We start from the raw sequence: 25,857 nt of genomic DNA, 5'->3' as shown, positions 1-25,857 counted from the left end.
AGATTAAATGTGTGATAAAAGTAAACGTACACTGATAGGGCTGTCAGGAGCTGGCCAAGAATTCTGTAAGCCATTTGATGAAAGATAATTGATTCTCTATCATATGGGCACACAGTTGTTTTTTCTCTGAAACAAAATGTATTTTTAAAAAGTTTTCTTTCTTACAAACTCTGTAATAAGAAAGGGTCAACTACAGACGTTTTCTTCTAAAAGGTAGAAAGGCTCATATAAAGCAAGTACTGTCTGATGAATATTTTGTTATGTGTCACAGAGAGGTTTCTTTTTTACCTATTTGACTTTGTAATTGTCATCCCAAAATGAATTTATGATCAATGTTGGTCGCTTCTGGTTCTGGCACGGAAATCTGTTATTTTTTGTGACATCAGTTAGTATAATTGGCTAAAATTGATTTAGGATTTGGAATAATTTAAATATAAATTGAATGCTGTCACTACAAGATTAAAGAATAATAGTAAAAAAAAAAAAAAAAAAGAATATGTAAGAAAACCACCTTCCTCAAAATGAGTTCCCAAGACTGGTTTCTCCCCTAAAATATTGGAGTGGTTGTTCAACTATAAGCAAGTTTTAAAAGAAAATTATTTTCTAATGCTAAAAGCATTGATGATTTTGTGCTGCCTTATGTATCTGCTAATCACATAAATTAAAAGTTGCTTAGTACTGTAAGTGAAACGTAGCCTTCAAACAGCAGTACAACTGAATTACAGATGCATTTAATTGTTTAGAAAAATTGTCATTTTTCTTTCATGTTTTTGAGCTGTACAATCTTTTCCTTCCCGCGTAGAGGCAATGTCTTCCCATTTGTTTCTAAGTAATCCACGTTAAAGCCTATTTTTTTAAGTTTAGTGAAAGTCATCCTTGCAAGGGGCATAAGTCCATTCAGAATGAGGCCCCAGGGGTAATGCTGATGCATTTCAATTAAAAACATTAGTGCTGAAGTAGGCCTTGACCATTGTGACATTTTCTGAAAATGAAAAAGTGTATGCATTTCAAAAATTGTTTTCAGTAACCTGCCAGTACAACAAAGCACTTTTTTTCTCATTCTATTAACTTTATGTAAGCCTGAGATCAGGTTATCGTAAACAATGAGCTTAATTGGTATGTAAGCAAGGATTTGCCTTGTTTTGTAAACTGACATGAGGTGTAGGTTCACTTATCAGTCATACTGTCCTAACTTGTTCTCCTTTAATTAAAAAATAAATAACAGTCATGAGATTGTATTCTAGTGCAAAATGCCAAGGAAGACTGCTTCCTGAAGATATTTATTATGCATGCAAAATGAATTTAGCAAATGAATAAAATGCAAATATATGAGGAGAACACAAAAACCCACTTTACAAAAGACACTGAAAACTGACCTTTTTAAGTGAATATATTGCAATTAAAAATTCTCGTACTGATTATGAATAAAAAGTCTTGTTTAAAAGTTTATACTGGACACACATTAGACTTATGAAAAGTACTTAAAAGTTCAAAGCAAAACAATGTAGTGCAACATGTGAATAGAAGTATAACTTTGAAACCATTTGGAGAAGCAGGCAGGTAGACAGCATGTGTTACCTGACATGGTATTGGAGTGGACTCTTTTCAGTAAGGACCCAAATTTATGAAAAATTTCCTGGGAAGTTCCTGTAAACTTCTGCTCAAATGGCTGTGCAATACTTACACTTTTTATTAACTTGGATTAGTTTACAATTAGTATATTTGTAATAATAAGAGCACAAGAAGTTTTGCAAGGTACATGTGGGTATTGCCTTTACTGGAAAGTGAAAGTGCACCGGTAAAATATATGGGTATTCCTGTAGAAATCAGTGCGGACAAGTAGAAGGGAAGGCAGCAAAACAATCCAGAAATAAAAGCGCATTCCCGGGGCATATTGGAGCCATAGCTGTGAATCTGAACCGAAGAAACCAATAGATAGGAGGTGGATCATGTTTTGGATGTGTGGGCTGAGCTCTGTTGCGGCTTCAAGTGCAGTGCAGTTTCTGTAGTCCTAAGTTATTCAAGTAACTTAAGCCTAAGCTGTTTTGTTTCATTTTACCATCAATAGTGCTACCCCAGTTCTTGTATTTCATTTAAGAACAGTAGTAGTTACTCAGTTTTTTTATGTTCTAATCAAAATAGCCTCCTTTCTAGTGCAAACTGAAAAAGCAGTCGTCATGAAGGTCCTGAAAAAAAATCTGCTATAAGAAGCTAATCCCTACCTTTTTGATAGATGATAATATGCTGAAGGCTGAGGTAAAACTTTGTGCAATAGAGGCCACAAAAAGAAACTGAAATTGGTCTCACCAAATTTCTAGTTCTTCCAATCTAAATCAGAAAGTTATGTTTCTGAATCCCTTCTCTAGTAAGTGCTGAACATTTTGAGGTGGGAAAAACGTGACTATTTATTTAGTGCATGGAAATATAGCTGACGTTTGGAGGCAATGTTTAGATAAAACCTCTTCCAAAGGTACTTTACCTCACTGAAATCTATTATTTTGGGGGGGGGGGGGGGGGGGGGGGGAAGAGAAAGTTAAAATATTTCAATACTTCTACTCAAAAAACATTTGAGTAAAAAAGGAAGTTAAATATCTTTAAAATTCTTTTAAAAATAGTTTATAAGAAGTGAGCTTGGCTTCAGGGAAATTGATACTTGTCTTCTTGAAGAAGGTAAGGACCTATTTTTAGGACAATTCAGTATGATTGTTTAGAGGAGAGAAACGAAGAACTCCCATGAAGTTGAAATCATCAGAGCTGGCCACTGCCACAGAAGCAAGTTCAAGAATGCCTACTGAAACAGAGGCAACCCGATAAGTTAAATATTCCCATCTTTATGTAAAGTCTACGAAAGAGCTCTGATTTTGTGTACGTTTCTCATTCATGGTTCAGGTTAGTCCCTAAACAGAGCACTACCACATGTTTTCTAGCGTGGTCTTTCAACAGTGCTCTTTTAATTGCAAGAATGACTTTAAAAGCCTTGTAGGCTACAACAGACTGAACACATTTCAGTTTCCAACATGAAATATTAGCAGCAGTTATTTAAAACAACCACAACAAGACAGTAAAACTTACTGTCCTGGCTCAGCTGTAGCTTTTATTGCTACTCAGACTAGCAAAAGAATAATACTTTACCTATATATTTTTTGTCAACTTCAATTTTCATTTTAATGATATGAATTATAAGTAGAAAAGAACATTATTTTGCATTTAATATCAGGAGGTATGGATGTTGAGATCTCTTTTTGAGGTTTAGATGAGATTTGGCAGGAAGTGATAAAGGAATGTAATATCGACAAAAAGGATGCTAAATCTAACTTAAGGGTTGTATTTCATAAGGTGCTAGCAGTGATAGCAAAGGGACATATTTTATCTTCATCTCCATGTTGAAATGGTTCCTCTGTTTCAGAGGAACTCTGTTAAAACAGAGAAAATGGCTACAGAAGCAGGTGAAGGATTGCATTTGCTCTGTGAAAAATAAGATAAAGTAAACATTCTTTATCATTCTCAAGTGTTTGTTTTCTACCTTTATAACACAGTCCTCATGGTTAATTTAGCAGTGCACAGATTATGCTAAAATAAATTACCTACCTATACTGAGGAATCTTAGTTCTACATCTATGTCAGATATAGTCATAATACAGTGCAAAAGCAAGCTGTTTCAAATAATTATTTTAAAAAGTGAAGACACTTTAATCCCTCTGCTGTGTTCCAGAGGCAGGTTAAATGTCAGCTCTGTATATTTATTTGTGTTTGGTAAACACAAATGTGGACCTGATGTGCTTGATGAGATTTATCTCTGGGCTGTGTTAACTCCTTGAACTGTTTTTACACAAGTTCTCATACAGTGGATATGAGCAACATGAGGTATACGGAAGAGAAAAGCATCTTTTTTTTTTTTTTTTTCTTTTCTTTTTTTTTTTTTTTTTTTTTTTTTTTACCATTTCCTATCTTAAGTACTTGTCGAAGAGAGAGTTCCATGTAAGGAGGGTGATAATTAAAAAACTTACATGTACGTAGAAAGCAGAAGGGAGACTCAGTGATAACAGGAGGTGTCTAAAAGTGTGCTTGAAACTTTTAGTCCTTCACATAATTATTATTATTTTTTTTAATCTTTATTTTATGTTTTACAAAGGGAGGCTTAAGGATTATGTAATATTATTGCAGTCTTTCCTGCAATAGTATTGCACATGCAGAGGCACACTTACATTCATTTTACCTTTTTAGAAAATGTTTCTTTTCCTGCCTTGTTTCTAAATATTTACAACTGAAATGTTAATATTGTCGTTCCATCTCCACGTGCCATTTTCTGATGGGTAAAATATAAAGAATGGCTTGAGTTTGGGACAGGTTATCTATCTTTGGAAAGCTGAAGTTTAAAAATAATGTTCTGGAAACATATGCTTTGTTTCTATCTGATATTTACTTCATTGGGAAGTACTTTACATGAGAATTAAACTGCTAATTGCTTGTAAAGTTTTGAATTCAGTGTGTTATATGAAGACAAATCAAGACAGACTAGTCATACCTGATTGTACACTTTCTAACATATTTTTGTCTTTATAAATATTCTAAACAAAATTATTATTTGGAAGGACAGTTTTCCTTTTAAATATAAAGGTCATATCTGCACTAGAAGGCATTTCAAAATAAAAATGCTTGCTCAGAAGTAAAGGCTTGGTTCACCACTACAGATACCCATGGATTGCGTTCTTCACGCTGTAACTTATGCAGCAGCCTCAGTGCCAATAATTGGTTTCTTGCACTCTCATTCCCCATTTTGTCTTGTACCCTTTTTAAAGATACGCCATCAATAAGGAGTTGCAGATTGATGCTTTACGTACAGTGGTTTGAAAAGATCATGTGACTTATGTTCCTGCTATTGCCTGTGCTATATCATGTAATTCCTTTCAGAATGTTTTGCTTCATCCTTAAAATCTCTAGACTTCTTTATTCCCAGTCTTGTTTGGGAATGCGTTCTAAAACACCATTTTTGATTGCAAAGATACTTCCACTAACTCAGCCTAAATGGTTTCCTGTTTGCTGCTGTACCAAAACAGCCCTCTCTTGGGGAAGTTATCTGTTGGGATGAGTTTCCTCTCATGGGACTTTACAGATTCTAAGCACAGAAGGACGTTGTCGTACCTCTCTTCAGTGGCTGCTTCATGTAGTCTAAAGAAATTGTGCTGCCTTAGGCATTTCTTGTTAGAATCCACTCCCCTGGTTATTGTAAAGGCTTTTCCAGTTGTGATTTGTCTTCTGTGAATGCTGTAATCAAGTTTGTATACCACTGCTACTGGAAATAGAGTATGCTGACTTTTTACCACACTGATCAAGACTGGCAATTCATTGTTTCTTTGGTCACCTCGTTATATGGGAGCTCTTGGTCATTCCCTAATGAAGAGCTCCTGGCTTGCACCTGAAGTTATACACTGTGTACACAAGTTATTCTGTGTATAACTTTAACTATTATTAACTAAATTATAACTATTATTTTCATTTATTTTATTATTCCAAATCTTATGCAGCTGATTTTATCTTCCAGAATGGTAGAATTTCCTATTTGTATGTCATCTGTTGTTGTAGCAAATCCACTGATTAGGTTTTCAGAAAAATTCAACTGATAAGCTCTCAAATGTTAAGGCTTCCTATCTATAAACAACCTTATGTTGTTACTTAGCCAGATATTTTAGTAATGACCATCTTTTGCACCTTCCACTAATGAATTAAGCTGCCATTATATCAAATGTTGAAGACATTTGTCTTCAACAAACATCTATGATAAATGAGATAGAGAACTAGATAAATGAGAGAGAGAACTTTTCTAGCCAAATGAAGTGCAGTATATTGCATTAACAGAAACCATAAACCAGAAATTTAGTCTAATATCTTTGGCAGAACCATAATCTCAAAATCTTGTGTTCTGTTGTCTTCAAAATTTGTTTGAAAGGTCTTTCATGCTGCCAGGTGAAGACTATCATGCTTTTTTTTCCCCCAGGTAATGCTTTGTTTTTTTCTTGTAAACAAATTCTACATTTGCTATCTCAAATAATAATAATAGTAGGTATTTGGTTATTTCAAATGGCATGTTAATTTCATAGAGATTTGCAACTTGCTTCCACATCAGCGGAGAGAACTTTATATTAGCTGATTTGGCATTACTCATCCATGGTAGTTTATCTATCTTGCCTTTGTTCCAAGGGGTAGTATTATTTATGTGCATGAACATTGAAGTGAAAAGTTCACTCAGTTTGACTATGTTGGGATTACTATACATCTCTAGCAATAGTCACTGTTCTGTTTGTAATACTGTCTTTCACCCCTCACCCCCCACCCTTTTGTACATTCAAATCTTCAGTTTCTGATTTAATTTCTTATGGTTTATCAAATATCTCCTCCTTTGAGATTGACAGTCTAGTTCCAGTGTACTAATGTTTAGAACGCCATTAAACATAAAAATCTGACCACAAATACTAAATGCTTATCATGACCAGTTCATCCAAAGTCTGTTGTTATTTATAAAAGCAAAGTGTAAAAGCCAGAGCATTGCCTTTATACACAGCAAACTCATTTATAGATGCACGATATGACTATATCATTCAGCATTCATAAGTGGATGAAGTTTATGCCAGTCTTTTTCATATATGCTTTCATGTTATAGTTTACTCTAATTCTTTTTCTTTTTTCCTGTTTCTGTTCTGCTTTCTATAACTGGTCAAAAATTAGGAAAAGTTTAGGTATCTTGGTATTAAGATTGCCTGCTCATCTCAAATGTGACTTTATTTGTTCATTGTATCATATCTTTTTTTCTCTGTCTGCTCTTCTCAGCTTGCTTGGGGCTCTTCAGCAGTGTAAGAAGCAATAGTATTGTTCTGTGGAAGAAGAAAGTTATTTTTGTCTTCATTATCATCACTGAAAGTGGCCAAAATCTGTTGACTAATACTGGTCTAAACTGTGGGACCTGTGAGAGGACGAGTCTTACTGTAACCTCCTAAAAACGCACCCATTTTCAAAACAGACTGTATGTGCTAAACCAAATCTGTAATAGAATATTAGTATGAAATCCAAACAGAAACAAGTCGGGCTTGTAGTTAACGTATCAAATAATGATTAAGAAATTTTTTGCCTTTTCACTTGTGTTTAATACCTGTAGTGAATCTGGCTCTTTGCTAGGGCTAATCAAAGCCTTATAGAGCCAGTCATAACATGGAAACAGCTTGCAAATTTTTTTGCATGCATGCATATATTTACTGTCTCTTTAATGCTTGGGACCAACTTGGAGAAGAAAGAATGAGGAAGAAAATCATTTATTCCAATTGAAACCCCTATCCTTGTGTACAGTGGAAGATATCTGAAAGAGAAATGAGGACTATGTGTTTTATTTCCACTGACCATTTCTGTTGGAAATAAGTTTCTCAGTTTAGAAACTTCTGGTAGTTTTTGTCTTTGTTTCTGATTGGTGTGTACAAGTTGCTGTAGGTAGTATTAAAAAAAAGGCAAATCAAGGAGATAGCTGGTAATATGTGAAGTACCTCAGCAAGAGCTGTGGGGAAAGGCTGAAATTTCTGTTGGATTTTATTTATGAATGTTAATGAAGGCTGAGTGAAAATGCAGTTCTTTGTCCAGTTCCCACTTAATCACCTGACGACTTTGATTAAGATGCAGTGCTGAGATCAGACCTAGCATAAATTTTACTTTGAGGAGTTAAAAATCTCATCACTGTGTTCTACAGCTTCCTTAGTTCATGTGTCTTTATATTGTATATTTTGATATTCCAAAAATAGTGTGGTTTTTAGCAGTTGCAGTAATTAGCAGGTAGAGTAGCACACTCAGCAAAAAAGAAGTGGAAGGCTGCATAAACATTTATGGAGTATTGAAGGATTTTTGTGTTTTTGAATAAACTCTGCCAACTCTTATTTTTAATGAAGATCGAATGATATTGTAATTTTTATACGCATAAAATATTCTAACTTATTAACTAATTTATGTATTACAGTCACATTCATTAAATGTTTCAGACAAACTTGATGTGTATTAGTTTGGACAAAGTGTATTCACAGACCTTTGATTTAGAAAATAGATTTAATACAGAGCCAACAATAAATCAATGAATAAGCATGTGTAGGGTAAGGAGCACAAAGAAAAATAATTACGTTGTGTGCTTTAGACAAAATTCTGGCCTTGTATATTTGAGTGTGAATCGAGAGAAGCTAATTTACTTACGTATTTTGCAGGCGCTTAGGTTTTTTAAGGCTTTTAGATGGAAAGTAATTAAAACTGGTATTTCAGTCTTCTGCTGGTTGCTACTCTTGCTCTGCTCCCTTTCATCTTACACTGGAGAGAACTTTATGTATGTTGTATATTATACATAATGGTTTAAATTACGTTGATGTATAATTTAAATTTATCAAGTAGTTACACTGATGATCATCATGTAGAAATTTTAACCAGCTACTGTTTTAGGATTGGTGTGCTTTTATATCAGGTCTGGATTTAGTCTAATAAATCTAAATGTAATGGAGAACTGGGGCAGAATACCTTTTGCATTATTAAGCTGCTTTTAAACTTGAACACTTGAGAGCTTGAATGTGCATTTAACCTCCTACACCTTGTGTGAGTCAGAAGTGTTTTACCATAATGTAAATCTTTAGCATAAAGTAATTATCTTCCCACTCTGTGATGGGGAAATTTATATTAACTTGAAATCTGAGAGATGTGAATAAAATGTCCACCTACCTGCTGAGTCTAGTCTATATTTTAGTTTGGGGTTATAACACAGACACGTGAACAGAAAAAGAGGCATTCATCAATAGTTTTGTAATATTGCCGTTCTTCGACCTCTATTTCTCATGCTGTTGAATGCTGCTATCAACTGTTATTAACAGACTGAAATGCAAAGGAAGTTAAAGACTTAAATACGTAAAAAAGAAATAATCTCTCTACCCAGATGTCCATAATGCACCATAAAGTCCAGCAATTTAAAGGCTACAGGTTAGCTTGGATATGAAAAAAGCAAGAGAAAGATTTAGCAGAAGTAGGATTCAGCTTTTAAGAAATGTTATGCCACTTACCTTCATGGCATGATTCTCCCCTTTTTGTTCTTTCCTTACCTTACCTTAAGATCATCTATGGTATACTGTTACATGTGTAGCATATGGCGTATGTATCCTAGCATGTCGTATAGATAAATATTCTTTTTTCAGGGATTTAATGCATTGTAAAGATGGGAGGCAACATATAAAATATTCGCAGTACTAGAATATTTAACCGTGCCATTCAGTTTCATCAGGTTTTCCAGCTGTGTTGATTAAATCAAAAAGAGATGACCTGTTTCTACTTCAGGAAAGTCTTAGAAGAATTTAACAGTGAAACAGCAGTCATTCACCAGCAGCTGTCTATCTGCATGCTGAAGAGGTCATCAATAATGCACAAGATAACATCTCTAAGTTGAAAGAACAGTAGGATTGGCATCAATTTTGCTTAATAGAGCATCGTACGTAAACTAGACTGATACCTGAAGCACTGACAGCATCCATTACATTAAAATGTATATGTCTCTTATTTGGAAACGTTATGCAAACTTGACAACACCTTTACTTTTTTTCTTTCTAAAATCTGATTTCAGTTGCACTGAGATTAATATTATTTTTCTCCGATTCTCAGAGGGTGATGAGACGGGAGTGATGGATAGTCTGCTTGAGGCCTTGCAGTCAGGAGCAGCATTCAGAGATCGCAGGAAACGAACACCAAGAGGACAAGGTAAGATGCTTTCTAAAAACTTTCAGTTATAAAATGAGTGGGCAAAAGATTTTTTGCAAAGATTTACCAACAGTTTTCACTGAAAACTGTTGAGCTACTGTTGCTCATTGAGCTACTGTGAAAACTCAGCGTGCTCTTTGTGATCACAGATTTTTAACTTGATAGCTCTATCTTCAGATAACTATGGGCTCTAAGGATGACAAAGGTTCCAGTTGTGGTTGAAATGGCATTTAAAACATTGCTGCACAAAGTATGTTTGTCTTAATCTTTAAAACCATAAGTATAATTAATTTATTGTAGGTGGCACTGTGAAAAATATTAGCTTCTTACACCAATAAGAGTTTGGGCATATAGCTGATAGTCTTTTTCAAGCACTGGTCTTAGATATGTCCTGGTTTGGTTGGAAGCTGTAGTGTGTGTAGTCATAAAAGTCAAATTACAATAAAGTAGCTTCACTTTCTTGAGGGAGACAATAGTATTGTACTGAATTTAGTCTAGTTTACTGGTTTAGTCTGAACAATTATTGCTTCCTGCAAATTTGGTTTTGAGAAAATTTGAGAGAAGGCTAAGGAACTGCAGTGTTTCCTCAGTTCACTTCTCTGCCTATGATATGCCAGTTGCATACAGTTTGTGAACTGCATTTATTCTGCATTTACTTTTCATCAAAGCTCATGGTAGTATATTATATTTTGAATTTTTTCATTTAAAACATGTCTTACAGTAAAAAAATACAGTCTTAAAAATTTACAGTTGAAAAAATTATAGTTATTTGGCATAAAATAAAAAGCTTATGTTGGATACGTGCTGCCAAAGCTTTGACAAAATGGAGTCCTCTTATTTTATAAATAAGCTATGTATATGTACCTAATCCTCAATGAGCGAGGGTTAGATTCATGTTGGCTGATTTATTTTTTTTTTTTAAGAGGAACAGAAGAGTACAGGCAAATTCTACTACCCTCTTTCATCTAGCTAGCAAAGATGGTGTATAATTATTTTTAATTTGCCATATGCCTGATCTTGTGGCAAAAGTAATGTTACATAATGTGTTCATACTAGGAAATGAATTCTGCTACACTTCCAATATCATTCTTAATTCAGAGCTTGTTTCTGCTCTCAGATCAGAACTGAAAGAACTCCTCGATCAAAATGTGGGGTTTTTTTTTTCCATATCTTGAGAAATATCAATGTGAGAGATGGTCTGTCTGTGTTGTGGCTTGAGGAGAGATTTGTCACCCAGTGGTGACAAAGAAAAGCTTCCCAGGGACCAGAGGAGATTGCACAAAATCTGCTGCAGCTGAGAAAGCCAAGGAGATGACTGAACCCAGGTCCAAAAACCAGTGACTCCTCTGCAACAACGGGGGCAGAGCTAATTAAAAATCCCTTTTACTTGTCTTCTATTTCATAGAGTCACTTTCTATGTGTTTGAAATTTCATTGTGTCAGTTTCTATTCTAGTGGGGTCTGGCCTTTACATTTAAGGAGTTTATTGACTTTGGGGAACTTAGTGTGAGAAAAGGTCTAGATAATCCATTTCCAAGCTCTGGCCAACTGTAAGTCTTCTCATAAGTGGATAAGACCATTATGTAAAGTTTTCAGGGGGTAGCTAAAAATTTAGACAAGAGGCAAAAAACGTTAGTCCCAGACAAGTATCTGATTTAAACTATGTAAATTTTCTCATGTGATTTAGGAACATGCATGACATCTAGTCAGTAACTTGTCTACACACCAGAAGATACTTAAAAAGATTACTATGACATCTCTAAGTAGTCAACTATAGCATTAAAAAAGCAGGGAACATGTTTACAAACTTCCGCATCTCTCCTTAAAAAATTGAAGGGTCAATGACAGTTTTCTCATTGGTACTATCAATAGACTGCGTGTTCTGGAGAGTTTCTTCCAGTGAGATTTTTGTAAACAGTTAACTCCATGCCTTCTATGGTTTAGTGGAAGGAACAAAAAGTAAATAAAAGCTCTGGAAAGAAGAGGTTGGAGGATTTCTGGGCTTGCTGGGTCGTTTGGTTGTGATTGGCTAGCATATAGCAAGTGGTATAGTACTGTCCATACATGATGCACAATGTAGGAGTTTTCTGTACATTATTCATAGCTTGCTGTGCTCTCTTTAATCAGCATGTATTCTTAACACACAGAAAAGAAAAATATAGGTGCTTCTATTCTGAAAGTTAAACTTGTACAGCAAAGTTTTGAGTTTTGAGCTTGGTAGCCGTCACGAAGAAAAATTGATGTTTTCTACATGTTTGGACACAGATTTCATTTTTGTGTGTCAGTTGTGGCTTTCTCACTCCCAAGTTCAAATCTAGTGAGGAGAAAAAACAACTTTTGCTTGCTTTTTGTGGTTTTATTAATTAGTTGGTAACAGGTAGGCCCTGCAGAAAGCCTAAAAACAAAACAAAACTAAAAAACCACAAACAAGAAAATGCCCCAAAAAAACGCTGAGCAACACAGAAAGTTCACTTGCGTACATTTTCATGTATGTGCTCTAGATGTCTGTTGCAAACTTGCTTATTCTGTTTGCAGCTACTCAGGGTGAAAATGAAAACTATGGAAGGTTACAGCCCTCTCCATGGTTACAGCCAGTAGACCATGAAAATTTAGCTTTTGTTGTATTATCTTCCAGTGGTTTCACAGAGTAAATGTAACTCAAAGGGGCACACTGTGGCATCACTACTAGTGGCATTCTTGATCAGTTTGACTGAAAAGGAAAAAACCCACAACTTTCCAAAAGAAAAACCTCTGCAATGGCATGTGGTCACTGCTAGCTTTAGGTGAGTAGGTTGGACTTAGGAGGGATCATTTAATTTGGATAACAGAGCTCCAATTACTGTAGGCCTACAGCTACCCCAGAAAAGTGTGATTCTACCAAAGATACCTGTTCAATTAGCCTTTTTTACAGAGATCACTGGTGTATCTTGTAGCATATATTTGTGCTCACATGGTCATGTCTTTAAAATATTTAACGAGTAAGAGACTGACTGGGTAAGAGATGGAGATCGGAAGGGAATGGTGCTCTCTTCATCTAGAATGGCAGCCTTATGCACGGGGAACTACTCAGTATCGCAGTTTTCCTACTGGGCAAAAAAATTTTGGTGAAATGTACAGACAGGTTTGGAAAAGTAAAACTCATTTAAAATATGTTTAACTGCATTGTTTTTGTTTGTTTGCTAAGCCTGTAAATGAAAAGTTACACTTTAATGGGTTGTATTATAACTATAGACTTTTCCAGTAAAATTCTTTTTGTTATATCAGGTCATGGAAGTAATAATAAAAAATTCCTGTCCTCCTCCCCCAGTTTTTTCATTTCATTGTACTCTTATGTAGTCTTTGTTATATAGACTTTTCAATGTGAAAAAAGTTTCTGTGTGGTTTCTCTCTCCTAAGCTTATTAGTGTATCTTTATTGTTTCTAGATACTGGATTTTAAGTACAGTTTGTCCTTTCAGTAGATTTCTTTGCTTATAGAGGCTATAAAATAACATTTCTAGAAACTGATTTCTAATTATTGCTTCCTGTTCCAAAAATATACTTGCTTTTTTAAAGTTTGCTGATATAGGAGTGAGAGGATAATAAAGAATGGTATTAGGTGGCATTCATCACAGGATACCAGTTTAAAATATGTGTCCAGTGCTACTATTACACCAATTATCCCTGACCTTTTTTTCTGGCCTTGGGGTATGATATTATTAAAGAAGACTGATTCAGGAATATTTTCTGTCTAATATTAGTTTAAGCAAATTTCTGCACAGAGCTAACTATTCTGTTAGGGTTCTTTCTGTTAAGCTGTTTAATTTTTTGCCATGGAATTTAAGTTTAATTTTTTCAGAAATGTTAATAACTAGTGCCCTCTCCTATATATCCAAACTATTGCAACTGCAATGCTAATATGTGCCATTATTTCTGTGGTCTTTCACTATGGGGAAAGCATAGCTATAAAGAACATGCATGCAGGGTCTTTCTGCTTTAGATTTCAGTGTAAAGTATATTTATCAAGTATTTAATGGGGTCTGCTAGTACACATGTTTTGGGTTATTTTTTAATCCATGCATCAAAATCAAACCAGTACAGTGAGATGCATAGCAGGCACAATTTAGGAACTTCTGAATTTGATGTTATTGAGAGTTGCTACACTGTCATTACTGTTTCCATATTAGCAGTACACCTTGAGAGTGAAAGAGAAAGAATGAACCTCCCTTGCTCAGTTTCAACATCTAATTTGAATCTTTTATGCAAGCCATCTGAAGTGATGCCACCGCTTGTTTAACTTCTGTAAGATAAAAGGAACTTGAGGCAATGGAATATTACTACTTTGCAATTGCTTCTGATAATTTTCAGATGCTGTTCAGACAATTCCTTTAATTTAGAATATACTTTTTAAAAATAAAGTAGTAGGTGCATATTTTACATCAAGACCATCAGAATTCTAATAGAAAAGCTACAATTTTAGACATTTTGTCTTCTGCTTGAAGACATAACTATGCTTAAAATTAAGGGCTGACTTCTATGTTTATGTTTGCATTGATTATATTAAATACATTCTCGAGAGTTAGTTAGGTTTCTGGTTGCACGATCCTTATTTACCTAAAACACATTAAAAAAAAATCTTCAGTCAAAGCATATCTGCTTTACTGAAAGTGTTGTGAATCATTTTGTATGTGGCAGTTTTGTAAATAAACTGATTTTTGACATGCTTACATCTGTCTGTAAATTGAACAGATTTATCAGTATTAAAATCCAAAAATGTGGTAGGTGCACTTCTAACAGATCATGATTTGTGCTCAACTAAAATGGTATTTGCGTAGCCTTGTTTGCTGTCTTTCAGTTGAACAGTCTGTTGTCATCTTTATCATTAAGTATCTGTAATGAAGTTAGAAATATCCATAATGGACTCTAAAAATGCTAGTCTCAAGTTTTAAAAAAACAGTATGTATTTTAAACTTATTTGGTCATCTTTTTAAGTATCCCGTGGCAAAGAACTAATATTCCTATTGTTATGTTCAGCTAGTATCTCTTAATTTTTTGTTATTTTACTTTGAGAAGCTGAATATTTAAAACCATATTTTGCTATCTCACTTATATAATGGAGGGGTTTTGCTTACAGTCAGGAATCATGGACTAATGAGACCTACACGTATGATCCGAGCACTTCAGAATTATCACACCTATAATAGAAAGAGCTAAACAAAGATCACCAAAAAGAAATTTACTGGTTTTGTCATCAAGGCATTATTGTAAGATTTAAGTTTGCTTTTATTGCTAAATATAAATATGGGTTGTATAAGGAAAATCTATTTATAGTACGAATCAAATGGAGTCTTAGCAAATTACTTTAGTCCGGAGAGCTCCATAAACAGTTCCAAAGCTATTTAAATATAGGTATTTGTGGTGTAATCTGTTTTTACTGTGTATGCATTTTGGCTTATGGTTTTTGTAATTAAAGGAGGAATATTAGATAATGTATTATTCTGATGGCTTAGCATGAAAGCAACAGCTGTAGCATGCAGAGGTTTTACTTGACATTTCAGAGGAATTCTACTTACAGGCAGGGTGAAGGAGAAAGGGTGAAAAAGGGAGGGGGAAAAGGAACTAAAGCAGACTGTAACCTCCAGCCTGCTTAGGCTGGGTTCTCCAGGTTTTTAGGTGGACAACACCCTTCAGCATGGAGGGAATGAAGAGGCTCTGAAAACACCTCAAGACCAATAAATGTATGGACATAAAGACAAAAATTCAAGACTTGTATACATTTGAATAATTGTTTTCAGCTGTGTCATTTTGTTAATTACCCTTCTCTAGAGCCAGTATTGATTAGTTGTCTTTCAAACTGATTCTCTGATCTTGGTATGCATGAGATTGTTCACATGTTGACATAGAGTGTGTAAAGTACTTAGGAATGTTTGGTAAACTAGACAGCCATAGAAAAGTGGTATTGTGAACTCTAGACTTTATGTATATTGCTGCTGCTTTGTCTAATTCTAAGTGGTTACTTACCAGTTTCATTTTTTTTTTCTGAGACAAGAATTTTGTCTGAATAAATGAAAATATGCCATGAAATAGCAATGGCATATACACTTTCTAAAAAATGTCCTTCAAAAAGATGGTGCTATGTAATTGTTACTAATTACATCTGAGTTTGTCATTCATCTAAAGCATTTAATAACTTACACAAGGCTAAGGAGAGTTATGTGCCCCTTGCTTTTATTAGTGTAAGTGCTTCAAAATGCATTTCAGCATAATATGAAAAGTATTCTCTGTAAGTTCTTCTGGAGAAGCGTTACGTAAAATTTTACACTGAAAGTATCAGAACATTTTTCAAATGTTAGTATTTTAAAAAATTAACACTGGTGTTACTTTACTCATCAAATTGTCCTAAGATCCCAAAATATAAAGTTCTAATTTTTTGTGACTTAAGACATACCAGAGTGCCTGTTTCCTTTTGAAGTAAAAACACATTGCCCATTAATGATGATGAGAATTACATGGAAGTACTGAGGATTATTCTGCAGCCTCATGACATTGTATGTTGCATCATATAACATCTGAGCTTATGCCAGCCAGTTGCAGGACTGTGCCAGTTGCTTCAGACATTGAAACTGTTATGTTTCTTTCTTTAAAGTTGTTTTTGTCTGTTTCATCATGGTACCCAGAACATCTGAAGGTACCCAGAACAGCTGTGGAGTTCATACGGAGTGTATATTACGGAGTTTCTTTTTCTGGGAGTTGACTCGGCACAGTTGCTTCTGAAGCTCTTAAAAGCCTTTAGAACTCCAAAAGCCTTTTTGAATGTCCTATGTTGTGAAACAGATTTTTTAGAACTAAAACAAAGCTTTTCTGAGAATCAGAGAATTGTTCATAGTAACCAGCCTCTCAAAGTGTAATCCAGAAGGAGGCTGCCAAGTTCACATGGTAGAATTTTGTATGAGTTGGAAGTCACCCACAGTTCTGAATTTTTTTATGTTTTTAATTCACACTGAATCTGAAAACTGTTCTATTTTAATGAGGTATGTCTTGCTAGATGTTAAGGCCTATGTTTCTAGAGATGGATAGCTGAGTTTTGGCTACATCTGTATGTGGTAGCTGAAGTTAGAGAAACTACTTTTGCACACAGAGAAACTACTTTTACACACAGAGAAAGGATGTTCATGCATTTATTTCCCAACTACATGAGTAGTAATGAATGATATGCAAGGCTAACTTAATTTGCATTTGGACATCTGAATTTTCTTTGTCAGCACTGTCGCTGTTATCATGCAATTATTGAGAAACAGTTCTATTTGAAAAAATTTCTACTGCAGTACTGTTTACTGAGGTAATGCACATTGGCTTTAATATTTTAATACATATACATAATGAATGTAAAGGAAAGGAAAGAGATGAAAATCAGTGTTGCAGTATATGACTTGGTAGCAGATTAATTTAACTGACATTAGGTCAAAATGGTTATTTTGCGGATGGGGATGCTTTCTGTTCCGTCCCGTTCTAGGCACGTAGTGTAGAATTGACAGTCCTCTAACCTCAGCACGGAGAGACTGTCCCAGGTTTTTCACTAATGGTTGTCATCTTGACTGCAACAACTTAATTAGTTTACTTTCTGCAAAGACAATATGCAAAGACTGGTTATGACATAACAGAACAAATCATGGAAATTCTCATTTTCTTGTTGCGCTATCAGGAGAAAATGAGATTCTCTGCTCAGCATACCCAAAATAATAGTGTTTAGTTACAGACTACTTGATATAATTTTAGCAGTAGACACATATTAGTAGTTTTAGTAGACACATATTAGTGTCATTATGTGAGAAGCCAGAATCTCAGTTGCTGTATGTTGCCATAACTCTTTCTACTTGACCGATCTTTTTAGTTTAATAGTCTGTGACAGGTTAAATTAAGGATTTAAGCCAGGGTGTCCAATGACAGAGGGGCAGGTAGAGGCCAGCAGTTCCTGTTGGAGAAAAAGGCTAAAAAGATTTCTAAAAATGATAGAAAAGCTCTGCCAAGAGAATGGAGTGGGAGGATACTACATATGGACTTGACAATGTAACCCACCAACTTTGTTTTTTTTTAATACTCTCTTCTCTATTTACTTTTACATTAAGTCCCTGATTCTCAAAAAAAAAAAAAAAAAAAAGTTGAGGTGACTTGAATGTACTGTACCATCTTTGTCTTAACCACTTTCTCCAGCAACTTGTTCATACATTTTTACAGTATTTTGTCTGAAGTACTTTTGTCCTGAAACCATAGTCTTTTATGTTTCCATTACATTAGGTTCTCGATGTTTTAAACTTATTATCTGGGGGAAGCTTTGTTAATAGCAGTCTAATGGATTCCTGCCCCCCCCCCCCCCCCCCCCCCCCCCCCGTTTTATTCTGAAGTCAAACAAGTGATGGGTTTGAAAGAGGGTGCTGGTGGGTATTACTCTGTATTCATTGTGTTGTCTCTATCTGAAAATCTGAAAGCTCTTTACAGAAGTGGGCACTACTCCCCCTTCCGTCATTTAATAGATGAGTAAACAAATGCTGTAGTTCTGCCATCTTTCAAAGCTAGCATACCCTAGCACTGGTGCTGAAAGAGCAGTCTTGCTCTGACAGCTTATTTTTTTTAAGCTTGTAGTAAATTCAATTATTCACTTTCACTTTGTGGCTAGCCCAAACCTTTATTTGACTCTCTAGAGGGTCTGTTCTTCATGTAACAAGCTGTACATAACTCCAGAGTATATTGTAGGCAGAAGTAGGCTGAACAGCCAGCCAGGCTGAAGCCAGCCAACTACCAGTCAGTTTTCTAAATGCTCTTTGAATTTGGCTAAGGCAGTGCTGATCCCAGCCTAGTGAAGATCTTTGGAGGCTCTGAAACACTGCACTAATGCAACTATGTTGGCTTCTGAGTGACTTGCAGTGTAGCAAAGGCAAGTTCATCTGTCTGCAAAAGACCCTATTGGTGTTTCTTTCATTTTCTTTATAATAGTTGAAGGAGTAAAAAAATCTTATATATGTATCAAGAAAATAAGTTTAAAAGCATTAAGTAGTGTCTTTTTCTATCGATCTTTTAGGAATCCTGAAATTATATTTGCATGTAAGTTTTCTTGGGGCTTAGCATGGAATGATGCATTATAATTACAGTGGAACTAGAAAAATGTCTCTGCAGCATTTGTGGTTTAATGCATTTTTGTATACAGAAATACCTGGAAAGAAAAAAGTTGAAATATTCAAACCAGGTAGAACTGTGTAATTTTCCTAGGGAGAAACTACTTTTCCCCGCTATCTGGGGAAACGTTCAAACTACTGACATGCATTGGGGGAAAATATAGCATAACTTTCAATTTAGGAAAGGGTCATATGCAGCATATAACATTCTTAAAAACAAGGCATCAAATTCCGTCAGTACAGTGTTTAAAGGACTGTTGTGGTTTAACCCAGCAGGCAGCTAAACACCACACAGCCGTTTGCTCACTCCCCCCTGGTGGGATGGGGGAGAGAACCGGGTGGGGCGGAGTAAAACCTGTGGGTTGAAATAAAGACAGTTAAATAGGACAGCAAAGGAAGAGGAAATAGTAATAATAAAAGAATATACAAAGTAAGTGATGCACAGTGCAATTGCTCACCACCCACTGACCGAAGCCCAGCCCATCCCCGAGCAGTGGCCCCCGGCCAACTCCCCCCAGTTTCTATACTGAGCATGACATCATATGGTATGGAATAGGCCTTTGGCCTGTTGGGGTCAGCTGTCCTGGCTGTCCCCTCTCCTTGCTTCTTGCTGTCAGGGCATGAGAAGCTGAAAAGTCCTTGACTAGCGTGAGCATTACTTAGCAACATCTAAAACATCAGTGTGTTATCAACACTATTCTCATACTAAATCAGAAACACAGCACTATACTAACTACTAGGAAGAAAATGAACTCTATCCCAGCCAAAACTAGGACAAAGGGGAAAAAGAGGCTTATAAGAAATCTAAAATGTTACTGTATGTATGTATTTATAAAATCAGGTGGTGTTCCTTATTGTCCAGTTGAAGGAATTCTAGATAATGAGTTTGCTTAATCTAAACAGAGCGGAAGTCCTTACTGAGGGACAAATGTCAGGGCAAGTGACAGAAATACCTTGAATAGGCACTCTTGTGTATAACCGCAGCAGTTATGAGACTCGCTGGATGCTGTGCTTGCTACAGACCCTGGGCAGTTGCTGCATATTGCATCCTTTTCACCACTGGAGCAGACCATGTTTCTGTCTCCTTATAGCTTAAGTACCTTGCTTATTTCTTGCAGAAAAAGAGAAATCTTGTTTTATTTGTGTTCAGCTTGTTCCTTGCGTACCCTGTTGAGATTTATTGTGTGGTGGGTTTGGTGATGTCTTTGTAATGGCCAGCTTCAGCAGCTGGTTGAATGCCTTTTTTAGATAAGTCAGCTGAGACTAATTTGAGGGTATTACTATTTTTCTTCTCAAAAGTTTCATCAACAGGGAAGAAACTTTTTTAAATTTTTTGTTCTACATAGCATTCAGTAGGTTAGTTTTAGGGAGAGCTGAGCAGTTCAGGTGTATTAATCCCTTATAAACACTTGTCTGTCAATACTTTATTCTGTTCACTGACTTGTGTAATTCTCATTTAGATTGATTTTTACAGAAGACTGTTTCTAGACAAACAATTTCTGATGGAAATATGCTGTAAGTTATGTGATACTGGTCAAGTTCCAATGTTCCTATTAAGATTTTCCTGCAAATGAGCAATTTTTAATGTATTTTTAGCATACTGTAATGAATGATTAAGCTACTGAACTGGAGAGTACTATTGCAAATACAAGATCAAAGAATGGAAGTCAGTGATAGACAACAGAAAATATAATGAAACAGAAGAATTTGCCTGTGAAAAAGTAGAATAGTTTAGCTGAGGAAGCAAACTAGTCTTAATTAGTTATAGATAAGACTTTATATGATCTGTGTTATTTTTTCTATGCTTAAACTTTTGCTGCTATTATGATGTTAATTAGAGGCATGCTACCAAAAAACACACTTTGATCTTTATAGCTTATCACAAGTAGAAAATCTTACCAATTTAGGGGTATAGATTTTGTAATATCAGCTCGGCCTGAATTCTATTACTTTTATGCTTCTAGGAAATTTGGAGAAGATAATTTTAGGGAGGTATTTTGTGTATTGGCAAGTTGTTGGCTAGTTTTATACTGTGATTTTCTGCATCTTTCTCCAAAGCATCTTTGGCCATTCATTCATAATATATTGGGCTTAAAACACTGCAAGTCTGACTTTGCATGGCAATGCACTTTGTCAGATTATATTTCCTTCTGTTGTGCTGCAGGCAAGTTTAAATTTCAGGGAGCATATTGAGACCTGGTCAATCAACATTTTTAACACAACTTCATGTCAGTACCTCCATTACATTTCTGAAACTCTAGCACAGGTGGTTCCTCTAATTATTGTGCATTATTGCCTCAACATAATGTAGCTGAGCCGTTACCTTTGTAATATATGTAGTTCCAAAATTGCTCTCACATCCTAAAAACTATCAGTGCTAGTTAATTGTAATACATTTGTATTGCTAGATTGTTTCAGTTTGAATACTCTTACATTTTAAAGGGTACTACAATTAGGGTGAAGTTATTTTTAATGATGAATTAAAACAGATGTGAAATATTGATGATGTAGGTTAATAGTAATTCTAATAGTGATATATATTGAGTGACTCTAATTTCAAATCCTAGAATGATCTATATTCTGTAAAAACAAGACATCAGCCTTGAAAGAGTTAGTTTTGTTCAGTCCTCTTCAAAACATGCTGCAGAAGATAACCTTTGGTATGATCTTGTCTCAGTAGAAGATCTCTGCATATTACACTCCTGATTTTTTTTTGGAGGAAAAAGTGATATAGGCTATAAGATTTTGTGAGAATATTATAACTAGTATAGCTATCAGTGTGTGCATTAGCTCATCCTCTTTTACTCTCACATGGAAATATATAACATCATAATATTGTTATTTAAAAACCATATACATGTGGTACAGTGTCTTCCAGATGGATGCCTAAAAATAAACAAGATACTGGAGTTCTTCAAGTTAGATCTTGTATTGGGTTTGTGTGGAGCAAGGTTTTGGTAGTGGGGTGGCTACAAGGGTGGCTTCTGTGAGAAGCTGCTGGAAGCTTCCCCGGTGTCCGATAGAGCCAATGCCAGCCGGCTCCAAGATGGACCCGCCACTGGCCAAGGCTGAGCCCGTCAGCAACAGTGGTAGCGCCTCTGGGATAAATTATTTAAGAAGGGGGAAAAAAACTGCACAACAGCAGCCGGAGAGCTGAGTGAGAATATGTGAGAGGAATAACTCTGCAGACACCAAGGCCAGTGAAGAAGGAGGCGGAGGAGGTGCTCCAGGCACCGGAGCAGTTTCCTCTGCAACCCATGGTGAAGATCATGGTGAGGCAGGCTGTCCCCCTGCAGCCCATGGAGGTTAACAGTGGAGCAGATATCCACTGCAGACCATGGAGGACCCCACACTGGAGCAGGTGGGTGCCTGGAGGAGTCTGTGACCCCATGGGAAGCCCATGCTGGAGCAGGCTCCTGGCAGGACCTGTGGATCCATGGAGAGAGGAGCCTACACTGGCACAGGTTTGCTGGCAGGACTTGTGACCCCGCGGGGGGCCCACGCTGGAGCAGTCTGTTCCTGAAGGACTGTGCCCCGTGGAAGGGACCCACGCTGGAGCAGTTCGTGAAGAACCGCCGTCCGTGGGAAGGACTCACGTTGGAGAAGTTCGTGGAGAAGTGTCTCCTGTGAGAGGGATGCCACGCTGGAGCAGGGGAAGAGTGTGAGGAGTCCTGCCCCTGAGGAGGAAGGAGCAGCAGAGACAACGTGTGAGGAACTGACCGCAACCCCCATTCCCCATCCCCCTGTGGGGGAGGAGGTAGAGAATTCGGAGGTGAAGTTAAGCCCAGGAAAAAGGGAGGGGTGGGGGGAAGGTGTTTTAAGATTTGGTTTTATTTCTCATTACCCTACTCTCATTTGATTGGTAATAAATTAAACTAATTTCCCCAAGTCGAGTCTGTTTCGCTTGTGAGGGTAATTAGTGAATGATCTCCTCTCTGTCTTTATCTCGAGCCATGAGCCTTGGCCTTGTGTTACATTTCCCGCCCTCCGCCCCGCCCCTGTCCTGCTGAGGAGGACAGTGACAGAGCGGCTTTGGTGGGCACCTGGCATTCAGCCAAGGTCAACCTGCCACAGATCTATAGTGTGTTTACTTCTCATTTTCTCTGTGATTTTTGTATTTTTTTTCTTCCATTTTCTGTTAATGCATTAGGTATTTCTTCTGTTGTTGAAGAGGATTCTATTTAAATAATTATAAGTCAGGTATATAAAACTGTACAACAGTGTCTATGTGCCTGTAACTCCATGAATATATTAGAGTGGATGTCAGCCTTTCTGCATTTTTTCCTACACATTTAAGTTACAAAGAAAAATAGACATACCACACTGAAATAGGGAAAATGTTCAGTTATTGTGAGGATTTTTTTTTTTCATTTTAAAGTGAACAGATTTCTAAAATAACGTAATAGAAAAAAACAAAACTTACTGACAGCATTCCCGCAGGAGCTTATCTTCGTCAAGTGTTTACAATGAGGTTTTTTTGGAGACCTTGGAACCACAGTGAGATCATTGGTGGCTTACGAGACAATGCCCAAGGTAAAACTTGAGTTCACCACTTATCAGGGGATGTGTGAAGGCTCTTGGGCTGCAAGGTTTGTTAGGTCAGTCTATAGAAGCTGTCAGTCAGGCTAAGCAGACAAGAGAATGTATTTGGGTTTTTTCCTCAATAAGAGAGGGAGGGAGAAATAACTTTCAGGGGGTACAGCATTTTCCTTCTGTAATCAAGTTACATTGTCGAATTATGTAGCTTTAAGCTCTGCAAGAATTATGGATAAAATAGAATTGGATGGAGGACACAAAAGGTCCTTATGACTTCATAGAGCATAGCTTGAGTTTGAATTAAGTTGATTTGAGGACAAAACAAAATTTAACCATTACTGGGGGCTGATTAAAATCTAGTAAGGTGTTGAATCAACTATTTGGAAATTAATTATTGATTTCCTTACCAAAAAAATAAATTATTCCTGATGAATCACTCCTGAAAAAATATTTTATCACTTTTTGTCAGGCATTCCCAAAGATGCTTCATAATTTTTTTATGTGTAAACACTGCTCATTACAAGGTGGATTTGACAAAAGCTTATTTTATTTTTAAATCTTCTTTACTAGAGTGAAAACCTTAAAGGAAGATTTACTAAAAGTTTCATTTCTTCCCCTAATGGACAACCACTGTGAAGGAAGCTAGAATTATGTTTATGGAGTCTTTTGAATATTTTTTTTCTGTGGAAATAAGATGGAGTCTATTACTAAGGAATATATGTTTCAGAAAAAGATGATATCTCTTCAGTGAAGGCAATCATGATTTTCATTTAAAGCAGTAGCAACATATCATCTAAGTGAACAGAATTTGAATCTATTTCTGTGTTGTGCTTAAACTTCTTAGGAAATTTTTTTAAAATGTATTGTTAGAGAATTTGAAAGTTTTGTAGCAGTGAGGGGAGAGCATTTAGGAGTATGTATAAGCTTTTAAAAAGCTGTTTTAGCAGTTTGCTGGAATTGCATTGCTGTTAGAGCTCTTATTGTTAGAAAAGTAGCTGAAAGGATGAAACATTCAAAGACAAAGCAATCTAATGGAACATAAAACCTGTAGAGCAATTGTTCTTCATTGTATGGAGATACAGTCCAAGGTCTGCAGAAATTTCTGTAATTCTGGCCACGTAAAGTATAATGAAGGATAAAATAATATAATGAGAGAGAAAAATATAAAACATTTTGTACTCGATGGAGTATCAGTTGTCAGGTAGTGAAGACATATTTGGAAGATATGACGCACCACACAAGTACCTGTATGGGTCAGCCTGTAGATAGGGACTGATGTGAATGCATAGCTGACTTTGTCATTTGATATTAAGGCCACACATTTGCAAATGGCACCTGTGTATTTAAATATCCACTGAAACATTTATCTCTTGCCATATGGGGGTAAGATGGTGTGTGTGAGGGGGAGTGCATATGCACATATGTACAGATTTGCTGGTAAAAATATCCTGAACAGCTCAAATACACTATATTCTGTTGTTATTTTGTTTGTCTTCCAGAATAGCATAAACCATGTGGGTTTTTGCTTTGCTGGCATATCACAGGAATATTTAATGTTCAGAGAGCTTTCTGAAATTGTCTGTATGACTCTCTTTTGCACTGAAGCTTCACATAATATCAAGATTGTTTTTGAATTATCCCTGGTAGTTTTCTAGATACAGGTCATTAGATGCCATCCTTTGTAGGTTTTGTTCTCCTGCAGAATTTTGGCAAATAATGCTCTGTAATTTCCTGTGATTGTTTCATACTTGCTTCATCTACATACCTGCAGTATTATTTTCTTTCAGGATAAATACAATACAATGAATACAATAAATAAAAATAAAACTTAACATTAAACAAATTGTTACAGAGCAGGGGAGATGACTAACAAAACATAAAGCACCTTGTGTTTCTTACCAAGCAGTTGCTCATGTTCTGTTTGAAACCTCTTTAGAGCACCACAGTTATTATGCTGACTTACAGGTAATTCTTCTCTTGCTTGTAGTCCAATGCCTGCTTCTGGAGTGCATTCTGCCCTCCAGATGTCAGTAGTAACATCTTCAATACAATTTTCAATTCTCTTGTGTGGCTAGCATCCCTGACTTGGAAAAATCTGTTGATATTTTCAGGAAAGCAAAGCTTTGAATTGTCGAACGTCTCTATAACTGCAGAGAAAATTTGATAATTTTTATTTAAAAAAACCCAAACAAACAACTAAAACCTCAAAAACCTCTCTTTAGTGCCTTCAGGTCCTGGGGGTGTCATCTGGTCCATGTAGTCATGACTATAGTCATTAGCAAACCCAAGAAGATAGTTGCAACATGACAAAAATGGTCTAGAAGCTTTTCAAATTTTGATGTGTCTTGGAATTTTCCATGTTCCCCTAAAAAAATCTTCCATGCTCTGCAGTTTCTTTACATTTCATTTGTATTTAAG

General features: G+C 36.0%; 1 protein-coding gene across 1 annotated transcript in view; it reads left to right on the top strand.

Moving 5' to 3' along the window:
- DIAPH2 (diaphanous related formin 2) overlaps positions 1-25,857 on the top strand; it is a 262,312-nt gene that overhangs the window by 183,106 nt on the left and 53,349 nt on the right. Inside the window, exon 27 of the mRNA XM_075513467.1 lies at positions 9,661-9,756. Within this exon, the coding sequence (XP_075369582.1) occupies positions 9,661-9,756 (96 nt within the window). The remainder of the gene's footprint in view (positions 1-9,660; positions 9,757-25,857) is intronic.

The sequence above is a fragment of the Mycteria americana genome, chromosome 10, assembly GCF_035582795.1.
Source record: "Mycteria americana isolate JAX WOST 10 ecotype Jacksonville Zoo and Gardens chromosome 10, USCA_MyAme_1.0, whole genome shotgun sequence".
Lineage (NCBI taxonomy): Eukaryota > Metazoa > Chordata > Aves > Ciconiiformes > Ciconiidae > Mycteria > Mycteria americana.
This window is presented reverse-complemented; position numbering and strand designations above follow the sequence as displayed.